This window comes from Sapajus apella, unplaced genomic scaffold, assembly GCF_009761245.1.
Source record: "Sapajus apella isolate SASKATOON/1434 unplaced genomic scaffold, GSC_monkey_1.0 scaffold589, whole genome shotgun sequence".
NCBI lineage: Eukaryota > Metazoa > Chordata > Mammalia > Primates > Cebidae > Sapajus > Sapajus apella.
The window spans coordinates 24,980-40,992 of NW_022437515.1; the positions used below are offsets into that span (position 1 = coordinate 24,980).

General features: G+C 49.7%; 1 protein-coding gene across 5 annotated transcripts; it reads right to left on the reverse strand.

The window, feature by feature from the left end:
- Positions 1–1,454: 1,454 nt before the first annotated feature.
- Positions 1,455–14,739, reverse strand: LOC116546097. Of its 5 annotated transcripts, XM_032272447.1 has the most exons (5): positions 12,655–14,739; positions 5,617–5,867; positions 3,972–4,176; positions 3,210–3,338; positions 1,455–1,761 (listed from the first exon to the last, which is right to left on the reverse strand). In XM_032272447.1, the coding sequence occupies exons 2-5, from the start codon at positions 5,798–5,800 to the stop codon at positions 1,692–1,694; spliced, it is 588 nt and encodes a 195-aa protein (XP_032128338.1). In that variant the 5' UTR covers positions 5,801–5,867; positions 12,655–14,739; the 3' UTR covers positions 1,455–1,691. The 5 variants fall into 5 exon arrangements, 3 of the variants coding, with proteins under 3 accessions (XP_032128338.1, XP_032128337.1, XP_032128339.1); XM_032272446.1 differs by lacking the exon at positions 12,655–14,739 and having other exon boundaries at positions 5,617–9,660; XM_032272448.1 differs by lacking the exon at positions 12,655–14,739 and having other exon boundaries at positions 1,455–3,037; positions 5,617–9,660.
- Between the last annotated feature and the right edge of the window lie 1,274 nt (positions 14,740–16,013).

Consider the following 16,013-nt stretch of genomic DNA (forward strand, 5'->3'; position numbering starts at 1 on the left):
CTCACACACACATTGTCAAGCACACACTAGAAACTACAGAACAAAGAGAGAATTGGCAACTAAGAGAAGTACAGGGCTGGCCAATCACATTGGCTCACGTCTATAATCTCAGCACTTTAGTCTAGGAGTTCAAGACAAGCCTGATCAACACAGCAAGACACCATCTCTACAAAATGTTTTTTAGATAAAAATCATTTTGAAAAAGAGGCATAATGCCTAAGGGCTCCGGGAAGCAATACCTTTATGGCTGTATGGTAAGCAGCAGGCAAGGCTACTTGTCGGACCAAAGTGGTAATAATTCTAGGGTTCCTTTGCACACTGAGCCAGGCTGCAAACTGCAGACTGGCTAGCTCAGCACTGCCTGGGTTCACTTTACCCTTTCCACAGCTCTAAAGCTCTGCCAGGTGGGACCTAAGCGTAAGAGAAAGTGATATTACGCAGGACTCTCTTGACTTCAAGTGAGTCCCTGACCCACTTTACCCACCTTGATTCAGCAGAACATTGAATTATTTGGCTCTCATTCATAAAAATGTCCATGAGTAGATGGCTTCTGGCTCAGTGGGATCAGGGGTCAAGTAATATCAACCAAGGCTCCTTCTGTCCCTTCATTTCCTGTGTCAGCTCTGCTCTTCAGGCAGGCTATTTTGGGAGAACAGCAAAAATGGCCCCATAAAGTTCATATCACTCATTTCCTTGCAAGTAGCTAATCCAATAAAAAGAACGCACCTCACTCCCAGCAGTATCATCAATGGTGCAGGGATGACTTCCATGAGCCCAGCTTGTATCACATGCCCATTCCTGAATTAATTACCCTGCTAATCTGATTGCCCAGGATGGGTCAGCCCTTCCCAAATCATGAGTTAGACATGGAGGAGTGGCCCTCCCATGAACGAAAATATGGAAGCGTAGTGGCAAAGGAATATGGGTGGCATGGCCTCATCTTTACATAAAAAGTATGAGCGTATTTGTGTTCTTTTATACAATCATTTACATAGTCACTGGGAAAAAGTTAAGAAAAACCCACACACGACTTCTACATGTCTCTGTGTTTTGTTTTCAACACTGAGCTGTGATATATTTAATTAAAACAAAACTTTGAAATAACGATTTGGGACCATAGGAATACTTTAGCTGATGCAACACAGGTGAGCAGTTCTTTGGTGCCATGAAGACACAATTCCCAGGAGCCCACCTAGGGTCTCCCAGAACAAGCATGTGGGCTACCCACTGGCTGCACTTCCACCTTTCCTTTCCTGGGCCGTCAGGAAGAAACGAGTTCTGAATTCAGTTGAACTGAGCTCAATTCAGGCTCTGTGACTCACTGGCTGTGTAATTCTGGGGCAGTCACTTGCTCCCCTTGACTTCCATATCCTCCTTGACAAAATGGAGAGGAAGAGTTACTGTCAGGTTTCGAAGGTAAGGTGAGGTTAGAGCAAGACAGAGAGAGAGAGTTGGCGGCTTCAACAGCAACACCTTTATTGCTGGCAAACCCTGCAGAGAAGGAAACCAGCTTAGTGCCAGCACCCACTGCTGCTCACAGGCAGAGGTAATTATGGGACTGGAGGGAATTACGGGACTGGAGGGAGCGGTCTGGGTGGTATAGCTTGCTGCACAGCAGGATATGGCAAGGATGTTCCTGCAGTCATATTTGCCCGGCAAAATGTGATAAGGATGTTTCTGCAGTCAGGTGGTTAGGAAGGCTGTTTCTCATGGCCTGAGTTCCCGTGGAATGTTTCACTCTGACCAGGGTCTGCAAAATGACTGGGGGTTTACAAAATGGTGTAGCTTGGACTAACAGTAATAACTCCCAGGTAGACAGTTCTTCAAAGTCAACTGCCCTTGAGCATCTCTACACTGTACACGACACAGTGCTAGGACCCAGGGCCACAGGAGGAACAGGACAGATGAGGCCCCTGCCATCCTGGTGCTCATGTCTGATGAAGGAAGCTAACAGGTCATAAGACCAGGTCAGATGATGGTGGTAACGCAAGACATTAGCTGAGTGAGATGAGCTGGAAAGAAACTGAGGGAGCTCTTCCAAACACAGTGACAGGCAGAGACCCTTACAAGAGGTGACTTGTGAGCAGAAACCTGAGAGATGTGGACAGGGGATATAAAGAAGAATCTGCCGCTGAAGCCATTCCAGAAGTAAGACCTAGCACCAGGTGGACAATGAAAAGTCCCGACCTGTGCATTCCTTTCTCAGTGGTGCACAAATAGAAACATGGGGCAATTCTGTGCAGGGTCCACGGAGGAAGCAGGAAGAAGGCGCACTGCAGAGCCATGCTGGGGATGAAATCTGGCTCAACAGTGAAACTAGGAGCAGGTGCTGCTTACACTGACTGCAACACAGGTCATGAAGCATAACTAAAGCATAACCAGCCCCTGAGGGCATGTCCAGAACCAGACCAGCTGGCCAGGCTGCCAGCATCTTAGTAGAGAGTCCAGAAGATCAGATGATCACGTTGGTGGGGGGTGGGGAGGACAGGAAAGCTTCAGGAAATTCCAGAGGACCCATGACACTTAGCACGAACTTCCCAAATGGGATTTGTTTGGCATTGTTGTTTCTAAAGGGTTGCTCCCTCCACCCCCACCTGCCCATTGCCCAACCAGGGGAAATCTCAGTGTGGGGTCCACAGAAACAATCCCAATGAAAGGGGAAAGGGTGTTTCTTATCAAAAACTAAGGAAGGAGACCCACAAAACACCATGGGAGAGGAGCAAGCATCCACCTTGGGGCCAGACAGCCCATGGTCAAAATTGAACTCTACCACTGTTCAGCTGTGTGACTTTGGGCAAGTGACTTTCTCTCTCTGATCCTCATGTTCCTTTTTGGTAAAAACAGCACAATGACAGGTCTATGGGGATTGGAGATGCTGACAGAAAAATGTGTGTCTTAGTTTGAGTTTCCTGGAAGTAGATCCTGAGGCATAGATTCAAATATAAAAACTTTCTGTGGAGATGACTGTAGGACAGTAATTCTACTGCCAGTTCTTCCTTAGGGTAGCGATCCTAGGAGATATCAGCAGAGTGGGGAGCTGTTGACAGGAAAGGAATGCTGCAGTTACAGGGACCTATATCAAGAAAGTTTCTACTGTGGCAGCCAGGACTTAGCCCTGCTAGGTACTTCTGAGAGACAGCATAGAACATGTGCCTCAGAGTCACCCCACCCAGATCAAGGGAGCTGGGTATTTATCCACTGATACCTACCAGTCACTCCTCAGGGCTCCATCCAAGGGCATGATTCCTCTAGAATGGCCTGGCTGCACTGCAAGGGTCAGACCTGGGGTTGAGGCCAGGGGCCCTGACAGCGCCCCCAGTAATGAGCAGGAGCACCACCTGGTGTGGAGAAATTTAGTCACTCAGTGACTCCAACACACACACACAATCACACCACACTGCAGCGCCAATACAGTGCATACATACACATACATACACATACGTGCATACATGACTGTAACCCTCTTAGATCCTGGTGAATGCATGGAGTAGATGATGAGGTGGGAAAAAGGGGGAAGAGCAAAATTAAGGAGAGTGAAGTTCTTGGGAACAAAACACAAATTTAGGCAGAAAATCAAGGGGCAAGAGGAGTGGTCTGGACACCAAATGCCTGCTGGGTCGCACCTGCTCTACACACACTGTCACCAATTCTCCAAGCAGCCTCATGGGATAGAAGAAATTCCCCTCAATTTACAGATGGCAGAAATGTAGTTCAGGAAAAAAAAAACCTGATTTTCCTGATGTCTCAGCAAGTTCATGGGTGATAGATATGGACTCCCAGATCTTTCTGTCGACAGAACCTAAAAATTCTCCCTTGTTAGGCAGGCTGGGTACCAGGCCCTGCTTCTGGGCTCTGCTCCTTTTCCTGCTAGGCAATAATGGCAGAATTGACAAAAACGTTTTCCACCTTCACTAATTGGAGGAGAGCCAATGAGAGGGCCTGGGGAACAGGCCATGAGGCCCTGCACCCACCATTCAATGTCTTCTGGATTGTGGGCCCTCGGGGCTCCTGCACCACATGCTGCCAGCACTCCCAGTTTCTGGTGTCTTGTGAGGTTGTGTAGGGCCCAGTAGAGGTCACTGGCTGTGTTGTTATATCCTGAGAGGCAGCCAGGCAGGTTTGGGTCTCTTGGCTGCTTCAGCACCAGAGGATGGACAGCGCCCACACACCAAGTCCCTGGAGAGAAAGGGGGAAGGGAAATGAAGGGCAGAATGGAGTGATATAAGGTCCATCCACCACATCCCTGGATGGAGAGACCCCTGTTCCCACAGTAGTCCCACACCGAGACCGCCACTGACACCCATCAAGACGCCGGCCTCCATTTATATGTCCTCATCTGACAACTTCTTCCCATTTTCATCCTGGAGACGAGACCTCTGAACCACACAAGCTCTGAGGGCAGCTGAGTGTAACCTGAGACAGTCCCTGAAGACCTTTCGTCCAAGCAGGATCCCTCCCTTACCATCGCCAGACCTGCCCCATAAGCTCCCTCCCTGGTCTCTTGGCTCTTGTTCACTCCTTCCAGGCAGCCTTCTACAGTCATCTCTATAACGTGTCTGTCTGTCCCTCCTTTATCCAGACCTTCCACGGCTCCCTAGAGCCCTCCAGATCAAGTTCAAGTTCCTTGATCAGACACTCGATCTCAAGCTCCATTCTACTCCTGAATTAATTAAGTTCCTAGAGAAGCACGCCTGGCTCAGCACAAATGCATCAATGAAGTATGAGGCCTTGAACGTGCCCTTGGCCTTGAGGAAGTCATCAACAGCCTGGCTAGTGCGGGTGCAGTGCTGCTCCAGGACGACAGTGTCAAAAGTTTTGCTCCAAGTCAGGCCCTGCAGAAGCCTCGCCCCCAGGAGTGAGGTAGTAGAGGAAGTCCATGCTCAGGCAGATCTGCTGGTGCTGTCACACTATGAGGGCACTGACCTCCAAGGTGGCGGCAATATATTCACTGGGATTCCTGCAGGGAGTGGAAGCAGCTCCATAACACATATGAAACCCTGAAAGCACTTCCCAGACAGAACCTCAGGACCACATTGCATGCAGAAACGGGTGCCCTCTGAGCACAATTCTCTCTCCGTGCCCACTCTGAGCTGCCTCCTGGCCTTACATGCCCCAGCCTGGCCCAGAGCCTGGAGCTCAGCAGGTGTTTAGTCCATGGAGTTGACTGCTCTCTGGGCCAGGAGAGCCCTTGGTGGCTCTGTGACTCCTGCTTTAGAACCCCTCCCTCTACCTTGGGACCTCCCAATTCCCATGGGAAGCCCCCATGGCTATGGATTGCCCCACCTGCCCTGTGATCTGCCAGCTCCATGGCCTTACTTGATGCCTTAGCTCTCCCAGACCATGACATGTTTCTCAGAATGTGGCTTATGTCCAGGGCCATCTGTGGGGTTTGCTGGGGACCTCTTGCTGTTCTCCTTTATGGTCTGTAGGGCAGGACCAAGAGGAAAAGCCAGCACTCACAACCTCAGAATGGACGAAAGGCTCACTGCCACAGATGGCAACCACCAAACAGTCTGCGGTGCTTCTGGAAGGAAAGGAGGTTTTATTCTGCAGAAAGCTCCTTGTTTGGCTTCTTTCTGAAACTGGGGTGGGGCAGGGGTACCAAGCCCAGCTTACCTGCAGTGCCTATGTTACCATCTATGCCTAGGATGTGTGATGGGCCCCTACTCCCACTGCAGGGTCGAAGTTCCCTCCAGCTGGAGGCCTGGGCTCCTGACACCACCTGGCCTGTTTGTCCTGCTCTGGATGAGCGCAGAAAGGCTGTACCTGGTATTTCCTTAGGTTTCCACATTCTAGACATCCAGCAGGAGTCACCATGTCCAGCCCCACATCTGAAAGGGGTCTCCCTTGTAGAGCAGCCAAGACATCTACAGATGGAACAGTGCTCGGTGAGACAGGCCACAGGGGTCCCCAGTGATAATCAGTGCCACAGGATTCCGAAGGTTTCTAGCCTTGGGCTCTGTGGTTCCTCAAAGAAGTTAGCTATATTTAGGACCAGGCCTCCCCTGCCACAATTCAGAGTGGATGAGTGCTCAGTGTCAAGAACTCTGGTCTGGACCTAGTTTTTTATTTAGGTCACCAAGAGAAAACCCTAACCCCTGAGCTAGAAGTGGTCCAGGCCCTGGCATGAGATTTTCTTTTAGCAACGTGATACTTGCAGGGACCGGTTTTAGAAAAGCTGGTGACCAGGCCTGCTATCCTCCGGGTAAGGACGGTGTGCCACCCACCCTCTGAGAGGCAGGTGGTGCCAGCCCACAGCACTGGATGCCTGTACCCCTGGCTCTGCAGACGTCGGTCATGGAGGTCCCACCCTCTACACATTACCTTCTTGCTGCTCCTCAATTTCTTCTAGTCATTAAACACTTGGAGCCATTTTTCTGTGCATCTCATCTGACATTTTTACTCTCAGATGAAACACAACAAAGCTGAGCCACCAGGATTCCTGGAGGGGACCTTGGATGCAGGGTCGTGGGCTCCAGGGCCCTGATGGGACTGAGCCAGAAGGAGCCAGGGAAGGACAAACACGGGCTGAGCCCCTCTGACCCACTGGTCATTGTGGCTTGGCCTTATGGCTCCAAGACAGGCCGTCCTCAGGCCACAGACATCATGGGCTTTGGTCATGTCCCAGCCTCCCAGTACTGTCCTGGCACTAGCAGGTGCTGATTCCTGAGCCACAATCGCAGTTCTTGGTTTTGGTGTGGAAAACCCCCTCCTGGACAGAGTTCTGGGGTTGGGCTTGTCAAAAACCATGGGGCCTCCCAGGGATGGTGTGTCACTCCTACTTGCCACCAAATGTGCACACAGGCTGTCCCCCTGTCCAGCTTATCCTGCTGGACAAAATGGAGGAAGTCAGGGAACAGGCAGGGTGGGCAGCTGGGGTGCAGGGAGATGCAGGTGCATGCTGGGAGGTCAGACCTTGCGAGGGCTGTGGGGGTATCAGGTGGAGTGGGCTCCAGGTGCACCCTGGGCTCCCTAGAACCCAGCTGGGTGATGTGGTCACTTTCTGGGGGACTGCTGTCAGGCCCCGGCCACCCACCCTGGGCAGCACCATCCCATCTCAGGACTGGACTTTCTGAGTCCTGAGACAGGACAGTGCTGCCAAGGCCTGACAGCCTGGGAGAAACTGTCAAGTCCTCCATCCCTAGACCAGCCTCCCACACAGCAGGGACACTGACCTTCACCTTCAGGGCACTGAGCAATCCATCTCACTCTAAGGCGACCAAGGCAGAGCTGAGGACCTGTGCCAGACTGGGAGCCAGTCCCCTCCCTAAGTGGGCCTGAGGGAAGCACCATCCCTGTCCAAATCCACACCAAGTTTCAGCCCAGGAGACACAAAAGGCAGGGAGAACAGGAACTCCCTGCTGACTGGCACTGGAAAAGTAAGACCTGGCAGAAGAGGAAGCGCAGGGCTGGCAGGGGATGTTCCAGGCCCATGGAGAGGTCAAGCTGTAGCAAACGGCTGCCCCTCCGAGGCTGGAGGCTGTGCCCTCTGGAGGCTCTGAGAGAGTCCAGTCCTGAGATGGGACAGTGCTGCCCAGGGTGGGTGGCCGGGGCCTGACAGCAGTCCCCCAGGGAGTGACCACATCACTCAGCCAAGGTCCAGGAAGTCTGGGCTGAGAACTGCCCAGTGTAATGAGGGTGCAACTGGAGCCCACCCCACCTGAAGCCCCAAAAGCCCTCACAGGGTCTGACCTCCCAGCATGAAACCGCCTCTCCCTGCACTCCAGCTGCCCACCCTGCCTGTTTCTTAACTTCCTCCATTCTGTCCAGCCCATAGACTGTGACCATCTCTCCGGCCACTCTGGCCCTTCCTTTACCTATGTCCTGTCATCATCTTTGAGCAAGATCTCCCAGGTCCATCCAAACATCTGCTTTGTCCACTTTTGACCGGACTGTTAGACACCACTGGGCCATCCCACCTGTGCACAGGGCCCACCATGACGTGCATTGCACCTGGCATCTCCCAGCATGATCAGCAGCCCCCATTGACCAGGTCCCTGCTGACCAGGCTTCACTGACCAGGTCCCTGCTGACCAGTTCTCACTGACCAGGCCCTGCTGACAAGCCCTCACTGACCAGGCCCTGCTGACAAGCCCTCACTGACCAGGTCCCTACTGACAAGGCCTCACTGACCAGGTCCTTACTGATAAGGCCTACTGAGCAGGACCTTCCTGACCAGCCCTCACTGATCAGGTTCCGCCAATCATACCTTATTGCTGGCCCCACAGATGAGGCCCCACTGACCAGGCCTCCAGGGAACAGGCTGCCACTGACAAGCCTCTTACTAATCAGTCCTGAGGTTACCAGATGCCCCTGACCTGGACCCTAGAGAGCTGGCCCCATTAACAGGCACCCATTGCTCAGATCCCGACTGACCAGGTCACCACTGATGAGACTAGTGCTTCAAAAGCCACCACTGACCAAGTCCTCCCTGATCAGGCAATGGGGTCACGATTGGTGGAACCTGGTCAGTGAGGCCTTATCAGTAAGGACCAGGTCAGTGAGGCCTGGCCAGCAGGCACCTGGTCACTGGGGGCTGCTGAGCATGCTGGGGGATGCCAGGTGCAATGCACATTATGGAGGGCCCTGTGCACAGTTGGGTTGGCCCAGTGGTGTCCCATGGCCCAGTCAAAAGTGGACAAAGCAGGCATTTGGATGGACCTGGGAGATCATGCTCAGAGATTCTGACAGGAATCAGGCCCCCACTAACTAGGTGCCACTGCTCAGGCTGCCCTGATCGGGGCCCCAATGACAAGGGCCTCACTGATGAGGACATGCCCACCAGGCCCTGCTGACTAGGTCCCGTGTGACCAGGCCTCCACTGAAGAACACCTTTTGACCTGGTCACCAGAGACCCAGCCCGTGCTGACAAGGCCACCACTACGCTCCATATGACCAGGTCTTCGCTGACCAAGCACCGGCAGCCCAGGTTTCCACCCACCATACACCAAATGACTGGCTACCACTAGGTCCCCACTCATCCAGACCCTCACTACTAGATCCCCCTAATGATACCCTCTCAAAGCACACCCCTGCTGACCACACCCCCATTAAATAGGCCTCACTGACCAAGTCCCAACTGACTAGGTCCACTGAGAAAGCCCACACTGATCAGGCTCCTGTGACGAAGCCCCCACTGGCAAGGCCAAAGCGACCAGGTACCCACTGGCCATGTCTCAAGTGACTAACCCCGCTGAGTAGGCCTTCACGGACTAGGACCCCGCTCCACAGGACCTCACTCATCAGACCCCCACTGACCCAGGTTTCCATTAACCAGGTCCCCAGGGACCAGGCTCCCACTGACCAGGCTGCCACTGACCAGACCTTGCTGCTCAGGTGACAGCCAAACCATATTATTCAGCCCCGACCCCTCAATCTCATCTTCTTCTCACATTACAAAATACAATCATGTCTTCCCAATAGTCTCCCAAAGTCTTAACTCATTCCAGTCTTAACACAAAGGTCCAAAGTTCAAAGTCTTATCTGAGACCAGGCTAGACTTCCATTCAGCTATGAGACTGTAAAACAGAAATGAGTTAGCTACTTCCAAGATATGATGAGGGTACAGGCAGTGGTTAAACATTACCAATCCAAAAGGAAAGAAATCGCTGAACACACACACAGACACACACAGACACACAGACACACAGACACACACACACACACACACACACACACACACCCCTCCCCCTAGGACTACAGGCCTCATGAAGGCTGACTCTTAGCAGGGCAGTCATAAAATGCTGAAGCTCCAGAGTCATCTTGACGCCATCTCTCAAACTGAGGGCACACTGTTGTGAGTGGTGGGCTCCCAAGCGCTCTGCTCCTGTGGCTTTGGAGGGTTCCGCCACCACATCTGCTCTAACAGGCTGAGAGGCATTAAATGCCAATGACTTTTCCACTTTCAGGGTGCAGGCTGTTGGGGAACTACCATTCTGGGATCTGAAGGATGGTGGCCTCCTTGTCACAAAATCACAAGGTGGTGCCCCAGTGGAAACTCTGAGCGGGGGGTTCAACCCAACGTTCCTTCTGGACGGCCCTAGCAGAGATTCACCATGACAGCCCCACCCCGGCAGGAGGCTCTCCCCTGCACACACAGTCTTCTGCATACGTCCTCTGAAATCTAGGTGGAGGCACTAGGTGGAGACTCCAAGCCTCCACTCCTGTACTGGGTACACCTGAAGGCTTAAAACTACATAGAGGGCACCAAGGCTTCTGGCTATATACCTCTGAAGAAGTAAGCTGAGCTGCACCTGGGCCCCTTTCGGACATGTCTAGAGGTGGAGAGAAAGCAGATGAAATGCAAGAAGCAGTCTCCTGAGGCTGTGCAGGGGGATGTGCTGGCCTGGGTATGGCCAATGAAACCATTCTTTCCTCCTAGGCCTCAGAACCTGTGATGAATGGAGATGCTTCAAAGCTCTCTGAAATGCCTTGAGGCCTTTGCCTTCATTGTCTTGGCTACTATTTGGCTCCTTTTTACTTATGCCAATTTCTGAAGTCTTCCAAAATTACTCCCCTAAAAATGGGCTTTCTGTTCCACCACATGGCCAGACTACATATATTCCAAAGTTTTCATCTCTGCTTTCCCTTTAAATTTAAGTTCAATCTTTAGGTCGTTTCTATGATCACTCATATGAAGACAGGCAATTAGAAGCAAATACACCACCTTCTCAATGCTTCACTACTTAGAAATTGATTATGCTAGATGCCCTGAATCATCACACTTAAGTTCAAAGTTTTAAAGATCCCTAGAAAATGGGCACGAAGCTGCCACATTTTTGGCTAAGGCAAAACCAAAGTGACCTTTGTTCCAGTTCCCACTAACTTCCTCATTTCCCTTTGAGACCACCTAACCTGGCCTTCACGATCAGTATTTCTGTCAACATTTTGGTGACAACCATTTAAACAATTTCAAATATGTTCCAAACTTCCCCTTAAATTCCCATCTCCTACTGAGCATGCCAAACTCTGGCCTCTGCCCACTGCCCAGACCCAAACCCGTTCCCACATTGTCAGATGTCTTTAGCAAAATGCTCCATTTCTCAGCACCAATGTACAGTGTTATCCTATGAGAAAAAGTTTTAACTGTCTCACAGTTATGTAGGCTCTACACAAAGAATAGTAGCTTTTGCCTCTCAGAGGCCTCACAAAACTTCAACTCAGTAAAGAGGGCAGTAAAAGACTGAGACATCTCATATAACAAGCACAGAAGCAAAACAAAGAAAGAAAAAGGTACGACGCACTTACAAACAACCGGATCCCATGAAAATTCACTCACTTCCAGGAAAGAGTTGCTGAACAGTTTATTAATAACATACCCACATGACTCAAGCAACACCTACCTGTCCACACTTGATCATTAAATATGAAAATCTGACATCAGTTTTGGCAGGGACATGAAGCCAAACCATATAATTCTGCCCCAGTCCCACTAAACCTTGGTGCTTCTCAAAATGCATAACTTGAGAAAAAAGGCTGCAAATTTACCAAACTTTTAAGCTCTGCTTCTCATTTAAATATAACTTCCAACTTAAAATCATTTTTTGGTCACATAGAAGAGCACAGGTTGTTCGACGCAGCCAGGACACCTCTTCACTTTTGCTGCTTACAAGTACATTCTACCAGATACACCCTAAACCATCATCCTCAAGTTCAAAGTTTCACAGGTCTCCAGGATAGAGCTACCATGCAGCCACTTTGTTTGCTAAGGCCAAACAAAAGTATCCTTGGCTCCTGTTCCCAGTAAGTTCCCGATTTCCATCTGAGACCTCCTCGGCCTGGCCTTCCTTGTTCATCCTTCTGTCAGCCTTTGGATCACAACTATTTTACAAGTCTTTGCAATTGTCAAAACTCTCTTTTATCTTTCTGTCTTCTCTTAAGCCCTCCAAACACTCCAACTCTGTTACTCACTTCTGAACCTGATTCTATATTTTAAGGTATCCTTGTCAAAGTCAGGCAATGCGGTAAAAGAAAAAAGTCCGTATTTGCGGGAAGATTCAAGAAGGCTACAGATATATGCACAAAACAAAACCTGAGTGCTAATATCCAAGACAATGGAAAAAGGGCATTGACGGCATTTTAGAGCTCTACTCCCCAGTACCAATTTTCTGTATGATCATGAAGAAAAGAGGTTTCACTGGTTTACAGTTCTGCAGGCTGTAAAGGAGGCAGAGTGAGTTCTGTCTCTGAGAGGACTCAGGAAGCCTCCCAATCATACCCAAAGGCCAAGGAGCAAAGAGATGTCTCATATGGCCAAAGTAAGAGCAAGACAGAGAGAGGAAAGTGGGGGGCCACACACTTTAAAAAAAACTAGATCTCATGAGAACTCAGTATCATGAGAACAGCATCAAGGAGATAGTATTAAGCATTCATGAATGACCTGTCCCCCACTCAACCTCACCCCTTCAAAATATACAATATCCCTCTCTCCAAATAAACCAGGAAGCACCCCCAACCTCCGTAAACTCTGAACACCGCCCCCCCACCTTTCACCTCTCAAACCTAGGCATCTATGATTAAATCACCTGCCTCCAGGCCCAACCACCAACATGAAATACTACAACTGACATCAGTTTTAGTAGGAAAACAAATCATATTATTCTGTTCCTGGCCCCCCCAAAATTACACCCTCTGAAGCAGTGACCAAGTCTGTACCTGTACACAGCAGTGACCAGAGGCTGCACACAGCAGTGGGGCCATGGGGCTGGCCCAGGAAATCATTCTTCTCTCCTAGGTCCCAGGGCCTATGACATCAAGGGCTGCTGCAAAGTTCTCTGAAATGGCTTGAAGGCCTTGTCCTTTTTGTCCTGCTATTAGCACTGGGTTCTATTTTATGCAAATTTCTGAAGCCTTCTTGAATTTTCCTCCTGAAAATCAGCTTTTCTTTTGGAGCGATTGGCCAGGCTGCGAATTTTCCAAACTTCGGAGCTCCACTTCTCATTTGAATATGTTTCCACGAGATGTGATTTCTTTGGTCACACAGACTGTTCAATGCGGGTAAAGTGCCTCTTGAGCTTTGCTGCTTACAAGTTTGCTTTACCACATACTATGTGAATCATCACCCTCAAGTTCAAAGTTTCACAAATCTCCACAGCAGAGGCACCACGCAGCCATGTTCTTTGTTATGGCAAAACAAAAGTAACTTGGCTCCTGTTCCCAGTAACTTCCTCATTTTCATCTGAGACCTTCTAAGCTTGTTCTTCACTGTACATTTTTCAGTCTGTCCATCCCAACTATTTACCATGTTTACAATGGTCCAAACTTTCCCTCGTTTTACTGTCTTCTTCTAAGCCCTTCAAACTCTCCAACCTCTGGCCCTTACCCCCTCCTGAACCTGCTTCTACATTTTCAGCTATCTTTGTCCCAGCCTGGCAATGTGATAAAAACAGAAAAATCCATTTTCAGTAGGAAAATTCAAGAAGGCTTCAGATATTTGCATATAAAAGAAGCCAATTGCTAATAGTCAAGAAATTAGTAAAAAAAAAAAAAAAAACTTGAGGGCATTTTAGAGCTCCACTCTACAGTATCAATTTTCTGTAATATTATTTTAAAGACAGGTTTAATTAGCTCATGGTTCTGCAGGCTGTAAAGGAAGCATAGTGGCTTCTGCTTCCGGGAGGACTCGGGAAGCCTCCTAACCATACAGCAGGCCAAGCGGCAATGAGATGTTTTACATGGCACGAGTAGGAACAAGACAGAGAGAAAAAGGTGCCGCAGGCTGTTATACAACCAGATTTCATGAGAACTCACTATCAAGAGATCAGCATCAAGAAGATTAACCATTGCTGAAGGATCCGCCACCCACACTCCCACCCACTGTTTCCAGACAGAAGCCTCCTGCAGAGGCACAGCCTCTTGGAAAACTTTTACGATGGCAGTGCAGAAGGAAAATATGGGCTTGGAGCCCCGACACGAGAAGGCACCATCCTCCAGACCCCAGACTCATAAACCCACCAACAGCCCCCATCCTCAGTATGGAAAAGCTACAGGCACTCAACATTAGCCCAGCCCATGAGAGCAGCCACGGGGGCTGAAGCCTGCAAAGCCACAGGTGCACTGCCCTAGTAGAGGTTTTCCATGAGCCTCTGCCTTTGCAGAAGGCTACTCCCTCTTGCTACTACACACCACTCTCACACTTCCTCCTGCCAACATACTCCTCCCCACCCCTTTTTTATCCACCCCAACCCCTTCCGTCCATGATTAAGTCACCTCCCACCTGGCCCCATCTCCAATATTCAGGATTACAATTCACCTGAGTTTTAGCAGGGAAGCACAGCCAAGCCATAGTATTCTGACCCTGATCCCGCAGGATCTCATGGTCTCACAGAGCAAAATACAATCATCCATTTTCAAAAGTTGCCAAAAGTCTTAACTCATTCCAGCATTAACTCAAATATAAAAAGTTTAACATCTCATCTGAGACAAGGAGTCTCAGTCCCTTTTGCCTATGAGTCCCTGAATTTAAAAGGGAGTTCTTTTCTTTCAAGGTACAATGATGGTATCGGCACTGGGTATACTTTCTCAATCCAAAGGAAAGAAATTTCCCAGAAAAATAACACAAACAGGACCACAGGCCCAATGCAAGTCAAAAACCCAAGAATCCAGGATCTATTCAATCCCACAGCTCTAAAATCATGAAGAGAACCCACTATTACATGGACAGCAATAAGGAGATGGTGTTTAATCATTTGTGAAGGATCCGCACCCCACTACCACCTTTTACCCATCTCCCCCACCATAATCCCCCATACTCCCTACACCTCCCACCCACCTTCCAAACCCCACTACCCACCAGGCTCCACCTTGAACATTCCCAATTACAATTCCAAATCCACATGAGTTTTGGTAGGGACACAGAGCTAAATTTTATCATTCTGTCCATGCCTCCCCAAATCTCATGTCCTTCTCACACTGAAAAATAAATGCCTTCCCTACAGTCCCCCGAAGTTATGTATCATTCCAGCATTTATACAAATGTCCAAAGCTTAAAGTCTCATTTGACACAAGGGTACAGTCCTTTAGTCCCATGAGCATCTGGCCAAGACCCACTTCTCAGCCTGCTTCGACACTTTCAGTATCTTTGTTGCAGCCTGGCAATGTGGTAAAAGGAGAAAAGTCAACTTTCAGGGGGAAAATTTATGAAGGCTTCAGATATACCCACGGACAGAAGATGAGGTTTGGTTGCCAAGACAATGAGGAAAATCTCTTCAAGACATTTCAAAGCTTTACTTCACAGCATTAATTTTCTGTATGATCATAAAGAAAAGAAGTTGAATTAGCTGAGGGTTTGGCAGGCTGTAAAAGAAGCACAGAGGCCTGTGCTTCTGGGAGGACTCAGGAAGCCCCCCAAACATACCAAAAGACCAAGCGGCAAAAGGAGTTCATATGGCAGAAGTAGGAGCAGGACAGAAAGGAAAGAGGTGCCACAGACTGGTACACAACCAGATCTCGTGAGAACTACCTATTACAAGGTGAGCATCAAGAAAATGGTGCTTAACCACTGGTGAAAGATCCGCTCCCAACCACCCTCCCACCCCCACTGTTTCCAGGGAGAAGCCTGCTGCAGAGTCAGAGCCTCTTGGAAAACCTCAACTAGGGCAATTCAGAAGGAATATATAGGTTGCCATCCTCCAGACCCCAGATTCATAGACCCACCAACAGCTTGAACTCTCAGTGTGGAGGAGCTACAGGCATTCAACACCAGCTTAGCCCATGAGAGCAGCCATGGGGACTAAACCCTGGAAAGCCACAGGTACGCTGCCCTAGTAGACATTTTCCGTGAGGCTCTGCCTCTGCAGCAGGGTACTCCCACCCTTGCTGCTACCCAACACCCTCTCACCACCCTACTGCCAGCATACTCCTCCCCACCTTCCCCACTCCTTTTTCTTTCCACCCCTAGCACCCTTTGGACCATGATTAAATCACCTCCCACCAGGCCCCCCTCCAACATTCCGGAATACAATTCCACCTGAATCTTCATTGGGAAACACAGCCAAACCGTATTATTCTGACCC